Raw genomic sequence first — 11,719 nt, forward strand, 5'->3', positions numbered from 1 at the left:
TTTGTTTAATTTGCTCTTAAAAGTATAAGTCCTTTTTGAGGCAGCTTATTTGTTAAATTCCTGTCTCAATATTAGTTATTAAAAAGTGTAATAAAATAGTTCAGATGTTATTCCTTCTCTAAAAATATTTAATATTATCAGAGATGGATAGTAGGGCTGTGTGAAGCTTCAGTCCCTGATTCGATTCAGTGGAGATTTGGCCCAATTCGGTGGCCAGATCTCTGAATCCAAATCGAATGAGAGGACCCTTGAATCTCTCCAAATTGAATTGAAACCCTCCGAATCGATTTGCGGATAGACGCAGCTTTAAATGTTTTTTCTACATACCTCTAGGTAGCAGGCAGCTTGTGAACACTGTGATGGTGGGGTGCATGGAGCATCCCACAGAAGCGCGGGGGGCTCCCCAGCGTGCTTGGCAGCAAACCCAGAAGTGGACCAGAAGTACTTCCGGTCAACTTCCGGGTCTGCTGAGGAGCACGCTGAGGGGCCCCCCGTGCCCCTCCGGCTCAGCAACTGGTGCCTCCTGGGTTGGGGGGGGGCACCCAGGGTCCCCCCGGTGGCCAATCTCTGATCTCGGATTCGGATTTGGCTGAATCAAATCAGGGACAGTGATCTGAATCAATTAATCGAATCACTGTCCCCGATACAGGCCAAAGCTGAATAGGGCCCACTTCGCACACCCCTAATGCACAGCATGTTTTGGTAACCCCAAGATCACAGATGCATCAAAAAGGATTTATGTGATCAAAAGCTCACAAAAGCGTATGCTATATATGTTATATATTTCTGGCTTAGTTAATCTGTAAGGTGTAAATCTACTCTGCCTTCTGTGTGACTTCAGACTAACTACCTCTTTCCATTGAATATTAAGTAATTTTGAGAATCAGTGTTTGTACTGACTGACCACTGCAGTGAAACTGAATAATTTTCAGCTTTGCATCTCAAATTGAAATATAAATTGAAGGAGCAAAAGTCCATTTTAATATAATGGAACAAATAAAACATAAATACTGATTCATCTAAGGCTACAGAACTACATTATCTTGTTATTTGAAACTGAGTATAATCCACGATTGCATCATGTGTATGTACAGACAAGGGGACAGAGTTCCTTCCTTCCTTTTTAAGGTTTTTAAGACTAGTTTAGATAAAAACTTGTCTAGGATAGTTCAGATAAGGATGATTCTAGTTTAAGCAAGCAGCTGGACTACGTGATCACCTGAGGTCCCTACCAGCCCTACTTTTCTGATTCTGATTGTGCCCGCCGCTGCTCCAAAAGGCGTTCCTGGTCTGCTTTTGCTTGGGTGGCTGACCGGGTCTGCCCCGGTCCTGCGGGCGGCCCCCAGAGGGTGCCCCGAGTGACGGTAGCAGACCCTCGAAACTCGCCAGCCACGGCCTTATCTGGACCCTCAGTGGTGGGGGTCCCCCTCGCCGCAGCCTCCAGTGCCGTCACGCCTTCGGCGGGCACTCACAGGGCTCCAACCTCCCCTACACCCCGGCCAACGCCACCTTCGGTCGTGGGTCTCTTCGAACCGACCCCGCCTTGTCTCTTCGAACCGACCCCGCCTTGTCTCTTCCCTTGTCCCCAACCAGCTTGACTTGATGTCTTAAGCTGGACTCCGGTCCGAGGACTACGAGACCTGAGGCCCTGTTGCCCCTGCGGGCTTCCTCCCCGGCTTCCCTGCCGGCTCTCTCTCCAGTTCTTTCACCGGTGTCCCAGCCGGTTCTCCCACTGGTTCCTTCACTGGCGTCCCAGCCGGCTCTTCCACCGGCTCCACAGCTGGATCCCTCCCCAACTCTCCTACCGACTCTCTCGTCGGCTCCGCAGCTGGCGTTCCCATAGATGCGGCTCTCGCTGCTTTCGCCGCTGCTGCAGCTTTCCCTGCCCGAGGCAGAGAAACCCCGTGCGTGCCCACTTATGACCTCGGGCTTCCCCGCGGGCTCCATGGTCTCCTGCAGTCTCCTTCCTGTGCTCCCGGCGCTGCACTTTATTCCCGCCGGGTGGCGTCTCTCGCTGACGTCACCCGCTCTCAGCTGGATGTGAGCATGGCTAACAAAATGCACGGGTGATTTCCCGGCGTGCACTCCTCTGCTGTCCTCGGCTCCTGCAAGGGGTAAGTAAGTGCTTCCTTTTTCTTTGGTTTTGGGCCGGGGTTTCCCTATAGCCCCGGTGTCCCTGGGACACTGATTCATAGTATTCTTCACTCCAGCCAGCCCAATATTTAGCTCCATTTAAACCTTGGGCAACTGTAAATTCACAAAATTCTGCCCAGGCAAACCCATTCACGTGACTAAGTGATTAGACGAAAGAGGACTTGCAGCCCATCCTTCCCTGTTTTAGCCCAGTAGCTTAGTGGTCAGAGCACTTGCCCAGGAGGCAGGTTTGAGGCCCACCCCTCACCCAGAGTGGGGTTTTAACCTGTAGCTAACTAATGAATAGTGTACTAACTACCATGCTGCAGCTTAAGCACTAACCAGTCCCCTCTCCAGCTCCTCCTGAGGCTGGCCTTCCAGGCAATCAAGAAAGTGATGTGGGGCCAGGAGAAAGAATACAAGCTAGGGGATGCGTGGCTCAATAAGACAGCTACTGCCCTGGAAGGGTGGAGACCCTGGATCTTTGCTCACAATGGAAACTTCCTCATTGCTGTCCATCCAATTTATCCAGTAGCTATTTAATGGATGGTGCAGTGGCTCAGGTTCAAGGACAGGACACATGATAATGCCTAACCTACAGCCTGGTGGTTAAAGATACCGTGGTGGAAGTTGGAGCTACAGATTGAAAACCTGCTGGGTGAAAGGGTCAAGAACCCAGGTCTCCTACTTCATTGGCAAGTGCCTTAACCAGCAGGCTGTTGGGATATATCTCCTCTAGGTTTTTACCAGGCCACAATTTTAGTGCTTACATTGAGTGCAAGAGTATGGAGCTGTGTACCTCCCCAGGCAGAGGGCTGCCTAGTCAGCAGCTGTATGTATGTGTAAGAACACAGAGTAAGATCAAATGTGTTTACATGCCAAAAATGACAGTTACATGGTTGGGTAAGTGACACCTAAGCATATAAAGTGAAACAGGATTCTGCCCAAGGTATTTAATGATATCGCATGAAAGTGTGTGGGTGTGTGAGAGAGAAATATTTTAAGTTGGACAAACCTGATTCAGGTCTTCGTCATTTCTCCTTAAATGTTTAGTTCTATTCTTCTCATATGCAGCATTGTTTTCCATTCAGTGAAGTGGAATTGCTTGAGAACATGTGCACTGGCTTCTACTTCCCAGGCAAGGATCAATTGCAAATCCTTTCTCTAGGCTCAAATAACTCTCAGGTACTTTCTGCTTTGCCTGGAAGCAGTTATAAGTGTCACCTGATGCGCCAAAATTTTGTTTAGCAGCAGGCTGGCAGGATGGGCAGCAGTAGAGGTGAGGAACAGAATACTTGGGTAGAGTTTGTTTTCCCTCACCATCCTCAGCAGGTGTTGAAGCATGTAAGCCATTTACGCAACTTTGCTGCATGGTGGCAGCATCCATATCACTTCTGATATTTGTCTTTTCATCAGTTTCAGTTTTCCTACCTTTGTTTAAGAGCTCTTCTTTCATAGTCTTTGCTGGAACTCCATTCTCAAAGTAAGACTGTGTACTTGTGAAGTGTTTTCTTGCGTCTTCATGCTTATGTACATTTTCAAAAGACAAATGAGTTGAGAAAATAACTTGGTGACTACAGTGAGACGTTCTATATGCATCATCTGCTTTTTTACTCTGGCTACTCATCCTTGTTTGTTCAGGTTTACAGGTGCCTCTAATAGTACCAGGACTGGTTTTGACTATGTTTTTAACTGACTGGGAAATATCTCCATTAGGGAAGAGGCCATCTTGTGGCATATTTCCACATCTACAAGACAAGAGTTTCTTCATGACTGAGTCTCTAGAAGGCACAAGGTTGGCTTCAGAATCCAGATTCTCCAAAGGCATATCAGTATTATTGGCCTTTAATTTAGTTTCTCCACCAGAGGAGAAGGCTATGTTTTCGATATTCCTTGTATGAGGCAAGGTCATGGTACTTGGTTTATCTTCAGGATGTAATGTTCCAGCTGCAGGACTCCGACTCTCTTTTTCACTCTGGTGGCATGGGGGTATCACCCCCCCCCCCTTTGGTGGAAGAAGAGGGGTTGTAAATGGGGGTATCACACCCCCCCCCTTTGGTGGAAGAAGAGGGGTTGTTGGGCTCCTGCTCTCACGTAGGAGAGGTGGAGGGATCAAGAGACCCTCCTGTTTTGTGTCTGCATCCTCTGCAGCGGGAGGTATCTTTGCTTTAGATGGCATCTCACATTTTTTCTGACCTCCAGGCCACCCAAAACAAAAGTTCAGAATACTTTGCATCTTCAAATCTCTTTTTCTTTTTGTTGAAGAGGTATAGCGGGACTCGTCACCACTGTATCTATCACTTAATAAAGAGTGTGTAGAAAACCTGGGTGTTACTGCACTTCCTCTTCTGAATGGTTTTCTATTACTGCTTAGGAATTTTTCAATACCAGAATTTCTCCACTTCGAATGCACTACGACATTCAAATCACAGAACTGACTGCAATGACATGCAAAAGCCTCTGTTAAGGGCACATACCCTGCTGCTGTTTTTTTCTTAGTTTTGTAGTTACAGAGATCTGGCTTTAAAGGACGAACACTGAAAGACCTTTCTTTGGACGTGACTGGCACAACAGGATGTACTATGGGACTGGAAATCTTTAACTGAGGCTTCTGTTCTTCAGATGAATGAGAAGGCTGAACTGTACACTGTGTATCCTTAGGGGTCAAAGAAAATTGGTTTGCATGCACAGATTTAACTATGGTAAACACATGATCTATCTGGAGCCTAGGAAAGTCAAAATTAGATGATTTTGTCTGTGTTTTCAGGTGTTGCTGGGTTTTAGGAATTGGGATTTGTTCCCATTCTACCTGTCCAGTAACTGGTGTGAGCTGCTTATGTAACCCCTCAGGTTTTGGCAATATAGAAATATGTAACTTGTTAAAATATTGGTTAAGATCAGGTTCTTTAAGTTTGAAAGTGAAATGTGAAAGTCCTCTGCCTATCCTAATTTTTGGAGAAGTTGTCTCAGCTGCTCCTAATGAAATAGATGGAGTTGAATAATCTGTTTCCAATGTTAGAGATATAACAAGTGAAGATGAATCAGTGTGTGAACAAATATGTTCACTTATTTGTGGTCTTTCAGGTTTTGCTTTCAAAGGATAATCTAAACATATATTTGCTTGTTCACCAGATAGCGTATTCTGCTTGGAAATATTTCCATGAAATACAGCAGTTTTCTTCTCATTTGATTTTCTAGTCACGTGTTCATGCAGTGTTGACTGCTTTGGACACTCACAAGCAATAGTCTCACGAGAACACCCTCCTCTAGAAATAAAAGAAGTTTGTACAGTTTTGTTAGGCCTTGAGGTTGGAGGACAACCAACAGGCAGTTTCTTTTGACTTAATCTATTAGCAATGTAAGGTTTCTCAATTGTGAAAACAGCAGGCACCTGTGATAGCTGCTCAATACTGAGTAGCTGTGGGGATGCACTTTGGGAAGATAAACGCTTTCTAGAAGATAAGGCAAACCTTGACTGATGAACTCTGGCTGCACAACTTGCAGCCAAATGGTCAACTGTCTGATTTTTATTAAGATAAGATGGAACCTTTTCTTTTTGGCTGCTCCTAGAGTTTTGTGCTTTTGTTCCTTGTAGCAGAAAAAGGTCTTTCCAATTCTTATTTCTATTGGCTGGGCTATTTTCTGGGGCCAATAAAGCATCAGTCAAGTCATTAGCTCCTTTCTTTCTTTCCCTTCCTTCTTGTAGAGACTGGTACTGCTCCTCTATATCAATGTAAAGTTGAAGATTGTTTTTACTGTCCTGGTCAACAAAATCTAGAGCAGAAACATCAAATTATTTTCAGTTAAAATTGACTCTTTAGAATACAAAAATGAGAAGGTTTTAGTAAGGAATCACCTGAAGTTATTCACAACATTTATAATAGCATACAATGCCATTAATTAAGTACCAGCAACAAATTCATTATAGAGAAACATATAATTCACTATTTAGTCTTCAAAACAAAACACTCTTGAAAGCTTAGAACAGATTTTGGAGTCTGACCTTCCTTTACCTTTGCAGCTACAGTGACTATTTAAAAACCCTGATTCCCAAATACAAACATCAGATCGCTTTTCATGCCACACCCTGATGAGTTGTCATTGGACATAGCACCTGAAAAATAATAGAAGAAACTTGGAAAAATGCTTTGCAAAAGATAGATGGCATTGGAGAGAAAAAAATTCCAAATTCAGCATTGTTGGAATTTCAAAATGTGTTATTTTTATCCATTTAATTTATAGATTGCTTATATTTTTCAAGACTGAAAAGAAATAGAAAGATGGACCTACCATAGTACTGCCTTCATGCTTTAAAGAAGTTGGGGCCAATCTTTTTGGCAGGCATGCCAAAAGGTAAGCCCTACACATCCTCCCCAAGTGACATTCAGATCTCCTTTCCCTGCTTTCTGTCCCCTGCCTTACCTGCTGCTGTTTCCTTCCTGATCTGCCATGTGCCATGCACAGAAGCTATCTGTGCATGTCCTCTGCAAGCTGGCCACCCCTGTTTTATACCATATTTAATGGGCAGTTACTTAGATCACTGGCCGTTTTTCATAGTTATTCAGATTTCTACTGAGATGCCCCAGTCACTGACCAGTACCTCACCCTGCTGCACAAACATAGAAGTCTCTTTTGCTGGTGAAGAGAACAACTGACATTACCACAATTATACGGCAGCAGCACACAAAATGCAGAAATCTCTGAATCACAATAGATGAGAGAGAATCAGAAAATAAAAAAAGAGCTTCACACAAAGGATTCTAAAAATACAGTGTAACTACAGATTTTCATGGAGATGCGAGACCTAAAAGACCTGCTAATTCAGTTCTTATCCTATCTATGTAAGCATATTCATATTTCAAGACAGTCGAAAAAATCATGTTCAGCTAAGATGAATCTAAATCCACACACAACTGTTTAATATCATTGTTGTCAAGTAGACAGCATCCTCCACAGCACCACAAATTTTGAAATACCGGCACTTAAAATCTTAGGACGCGGCAACCTATTTTCTGTAGCTACTGACCATTTCTGCCAAATGTTTTTGTTAATTTTAACAAGTTTTTCGCTGTGGTAACTAAGGGGATTGAAATTCATTAGCTCTTGAAAACAGAAAAAAAAATGGTGCTCATTATCTTTTATGAAAAGGAGTTTTACAGAGCTCCAATATGGAAACTTTCCAAAAAATGTCTCTTGGATGTAAGATTTGTTTCCCTTTGCCAGTGGCAGCAACACTGGAAATCCTAGTGCTGACACATCAATGACAGCATTTTAACACCATTGCACATAATCCTGCTCAGTGCAGATCTAGTTGACAGTGTGTAAAAATGCTAATGCCCCATCTATATTTAAGCCCCAAACAGTGTTACCACCAGCAGTAACGTAACTGGGGTGGGGACACAGGGCAAGCATGACACTAGTCCCAAGGATGCCAGCAGCATGCTGTTGTGCTCTGCTACCAGGCTTCCACCTCATCCTCATGCTTGGTATCTCCCCACTTTCATTGTTCTCTGGCACCCCTGCCCAGGGCACTGAAACTGCTAGTTATGCCTCTACCACTGAGTTAAACTGATGATGGCAATGGCATAAAAGCAACAGCAAATGGGTGGAGGAGTAAGTGACAAATCACTGCAACCTCTTCGGTCCAACTATAATCAGGAAGCATTTATATGACTCCTGCTTGGGGACTGCAAGGCACTTCCACTGCTCAGGGGGAGCAGTAGCTTGCACTACTGTCCTACAAGGAAGTATAAACAGGCCATATTCAGCACAGGTGACTGCGGGCTCCAGAGGGAGGCTCGTGCCATGACTTTGGACTCCCAATGCATATTAGCCTAATGATTCTAACTGCTACTACAACCCCCACCCCCGAGTCAACTGGTATTAACCCAGCTCCTGTGGACTGCCATAAGCAGGCATCACCACCCTTCCATCCCATCCCGAGAATGAGGTTGCCCCTATATACTTGCCTTTCCATTACGCCCTCACCCACCCCCGCCTCTTCTGTGGGAGACGAGATGTCAAGCAGGGTCCCCACACCCTGCCAGCCCCGCAGGAACTGCCCTGCGTCCTTCCCCAGGCAGAGCTACCCCGTGAGGCTACTCTCCCCGCTTACCGGCTGACTACCCTGCTCGCAGCCGCTCCTCACCCCGTGCTCACCTCTTCCGGGACCTTTGAATTAACTCACTTGACGTAAGGCTGCCTCACAATGCCGCGGAGTGACGTCACACAGCTGTGACGAAGCTCCGGGCAACAACGCCATGCCCCAGCCGTTACTCCTCCCTGCCAGGAGTCCACAGGCGCCTCCCCTGCGTCCCGCCCGTTCCCTCCTGCCCCCGCTCCCGGCCAGGCGCACACCGCCCTGCCCCATCGCCACGAGAGAGCCGGCTCTTCTGCCTGTCGGGCCGCCGCGCTTGGGGCCAGTTACCCTCCCCGCAACCCCACCCCTATCCCCTGCAGAGCTGAGCCGAGCCGGTAGCTGAGTCCGCTCCTAAGCGAGGCCAGTGAAACCATGCCGGGGCTGGGGCTGAGGCCAGGGCTTGCTGCACCTGTCACCAGCCTGAGCTGCACGCGTGGGGCGCAGCGGAAGCGCTGGCGGCTCTCCTCTCCCGCACTAAGCCCCGGGGCTAGCAGCACTGCAAAGCCGGGAATGTTTGGAGACCGCGTTACGTCACTCTAGTCTGATAGGCCAGCGCTCCTGCCAGTCAGAAGAGAAGGCTGTGCGGCTGCACTGTCACGGGAGCGGATTAGGCTGCCTTCTGGTTCAGGCCGGAGGGAAGGGGAGCGTGTCGCCGTCCCTAGCAGCCCCCGCTTGGTCCCTGACGGCGTAGCGAAGCCAGGTACTGCCCCGGCGGGCGCATCCAGCTAGGCGGGCCGGGTCGGGCCGGCCCCCGGCCAAGGCGGGTGACAGACTTGGAGGGGAAAGATGGGTCCGGGGCCTGGGCTGTCCGGGCTCCGCTCCTGGGGAGGGGGACTTCCTGCCAGCGCAGTTAGGGAGCTCGGGCGCATAGCGGGGGTAGCAGACCACGCACGTAGGCCCGACAGCCCAGCCCCTGGCTTGTTTACTTTTCATTCCATCCAGGAAGAGCACACACCAACTGCTGCAGCTTCCTTAGCCTGACGAAGGGTTTTTGAACCTGAAAGCTTGCTTAATAACTATTCTCCAGCCATTTGGGTTGGTCTAATAAAAGATATCAAATTCACCCAAGGAACCTTGTCTGCCTATAACCTTGGCTGCAGGCACAGTCGGGCCTTGACACGTGCAAAGAAAGGCAGGGGCGCTTGCGAGTCTGTCTGGGCCTCTGTGTCCTGTGCGTCGTGCCTGTCGCTCCCGCCCCCGGATGCTCCAGCTCACACAGGCAGACGGGTGGCTCTGGCTCCTTTGCCACTTAACTGCAGAATTCGTGTGTGAGGCGCCTCCCAGAGTATCATTGCATAGGCCGGCCGTGCTGCCTTGCTGCCTGCCGCCCTCTCCTGAAGACTTGAGAATGTATTAGCGGACATGCCTCCCTGGGAGGCCTCCCACCACTGGGGTGCTAACATGACTTGGGGCATCAGTTTAGCAAGCTGTTACCCCAAGCAGCTCTAGCTTTTCTGCACGCATTCAGGCTTCAGAACTGGTTGTCTGGGTGCATGCCAGGAACTCCCCTTTGCTCTTTTGTTTGCTAGGAACAAGCTGTGCTGACAGCCCAGCAGTTCTGACTGGAGGATTATCTTTACAAACCAGTGGCAACCCAGTACTTTTGTTGTCACCAGCTTGCAGTCAGGTTAGGAACAATGGAGCTGTGCATTTAGAAACCCTGTCATAACCCTACTCAGGGTTATTACAAACAAGGAAATGATCTGTTGCACAGATCCCAGCATTGTAGGGTAGTAGGGCTGCAAGGGACCACGTGAAGCCATCTAGCCCAGCCCCTGCTCAAGGCAGGATCATCCTTGACTAAACCATCCAAGTGAAGTGTCTGTTCAACTTGGTCTTGTGGATTTCCTAGGATGGAGATTCCACACCTTCTCTAGGTAGCCTGTTTCAGTGCTAAAGTTCCTCCTAATCTTCAATCTACGTTTCCTCTACTGCAATTTGAGGCCATTCCTCCTTGTCCTATACCCTATAGCCATAAAACCTCCCTTCAGGTATTTGAAGACTGTTATTACATCTCCCTACAGTCTTCTCTTTTCCAGCCTAAATAATCCTTGTTCTTTCAGCCTTTCCTAATAAATCACGTTTCCCAGGCCTCTAATCATTTTTGCCACTCTCCACTGGACTCTTTCTAATCAGTCTACATCTTTTTTTGAAGCTTTGGGCCCAAGATTGGTCACAGTACTCCAAGCGAGGCTTCACCAGTTGTGAATAGAGAAAAAGAATAATTTCCCTTGATTTGAAAGCAGTGTTTTGGTTAATACAACCCAGTATGCTGCTGGCTTTTTTGAGAGGAGTCCAGTTGGTTCCTGACCTCTTTGCAGAGACTGTTTTTTTATAGGAAATGAAAACCTTAGTGTAGGCAGTTCTCGACCTACAACCTTTCAAGTTACAACATTTCACACTTACAATGTTTATAAATTGACACCCTGTTTCAACTTTATGATGTCAGTTTTGACTTAACAATACTTGATCCGATGTGACGCTATGCCAGTCAACAAGTTTGCTGTGTTGCCTACCTCCCTGGAGAACATCTGTCCAAACTTCCTTGGATACTTCCTTTAAGAAAGCAGACAAGACTCCAGAAAACCCTGCAGCCAAGACTCCTGAGAAGACTCCAGCCAAGAACCCTTCAAAAAGTCCAACCAAGAGCCTTTCAAAAAGTCCAGCAAAGTCGCCTCAAAGAAGTCCTTCCAAATCGATATGATTGCTATTGACAATATAAATACATTAATGTAGCTATATTACTCATCTATAATTGACGTAGTACAAAATTCTGCGGTATTTTTAGTAAAAATAGGGTATCGGGCTTTGGTTCAGGAACCAATCCCCCATTTATAACCTTGTTTCTTATGAGAAACTTGGTTCCAAGTTACAACGTTTCGACTTAAGACACAGTTTTCAGGAACCAATTGTGTCATAAGTCCAAGGACTGCCTGTATATGTGTTTTGCTACTTCCTTATTATCCTCTTTAAAAAAAAAAACCCCCAAACTCCTCCTCTCCCTCAAATACATTTCTCTCTTCATAGATGCTACTATTTGTATTTTGATGGGCTATATTGGAGAAATGTAGGTGTAGTTAAGTCTGCATAGTATTGTTACAGCGCTTAATTGGATACCATTTTTTGGCACTGTTGTTAGCAGATTTGCCTGTCACTTTAGGATGTGCTCATTGATTAGAGTTATGTTTCTGGGTTCTCTGTAATTCTATCAATATACTGCTTGTGTCACTTGTATTTCTATACTGAGCTCTCTCTCTCCCTTGTACAAGTCCCCACCCTGCAGGGCTTAGTTTCAACAGAGCTGGGGTTCCTTTAGCCACAGAATCAGGTAAACACACACACATGCACACAGATTAACAGAGTACGTCTGAGCAGGCAGGGTAAATCAGCACTTCTAAACTGACACCCTCATATGCCACAGACTCAGCACAGGACTCAGTTCAGCAG

General features: G+C 46.7%; 2 protein-coding genes across 9 annotated transcripts in view; one reads left to right on the plus strand and one right to left on the minus strand.

The window, feature by feature from the left end:
• Positions 1-608: 608 nt before the first annotated feature.
• On the minus strand, positions 609-8,736 carry LOC112548554. Of its 6 annotated transcripts, XR_003092250.1 has the most exons (3): positions 6,147-6,216; positions 3,149-5,907; positions 609-2,105 (listed from the first exon to the last, which is right to left on the minus strand). XR_003092250.1 is itself a non-coding variant. In XM_025194642.1 (2 exons), exon 2 carries the CDS (start codon positions 4,367-4,369, stop codon positions 3,221-3,223), a length of 1,149 nt encoding a protein of 382 aa, XP_025050427.1. In that variant the 5' UTR covers positions 4,370-5,856; positions 8,682-8,736; the 3' UTR covers positions 609-3,220. The 6 variants fall into 6 exon arrangements, 5 of the variants coding, with proteins under 5 accessions (XP_025050427.1, XP_025050426.1, XP_025050429.1 ...); XM_025194642.1 differs by lacking the exon at positions 6,147-6,216 and adding an exon at positions 8,682-8,736 and having other exon boundaries at positions 609-5,856; XM_025194641.1 differs by lacking the exon at positions 6,147-6,216 and adding an exon at positions 8,682-8,735 and having other exon boundaries at positions 609-5,907.
• A 95-nt stretch (positions 8,737-8,831) lies between these two features.
• The window catches only part of GSS (glutathione synthetase), a 26,854-nt gene continuing 23,966 nt past the window's right edge, over positions 8,832-11,719 (plus strand). The window contains exons 1-2 of one of the 3 annotated variants that reach the window (XM_025194646.1): positions 8,859-8,972; positions 9,802-9,899. The gene's annotated coding sequence lies outside the window, so the exon portion shown is untranslated. Of the gene's footprint in view, positions 8,973-9,801; positions 9,900-11,719 lie in introns of all 3 variants that reach the window. The other 2 variants (XM_025194648.1, XM_006038161.3) reach the window with 2 other exon arrangements.

The sequence above is a fragment of the Alligator sinensis genome, unplaced genomic scaffold, assembly GCF_000455745.1.
Source record: "Alligator sinensis unplaced genomic scaffold, ASM45574v1 scaffold767_1, whole genome shotgun sequence".
Classification (NCBI taxonomy): Eukaryota; Metazoa; Chordata; order Crocodylia; family Alligatoridae; genus Alligator; species Alligator sinensis.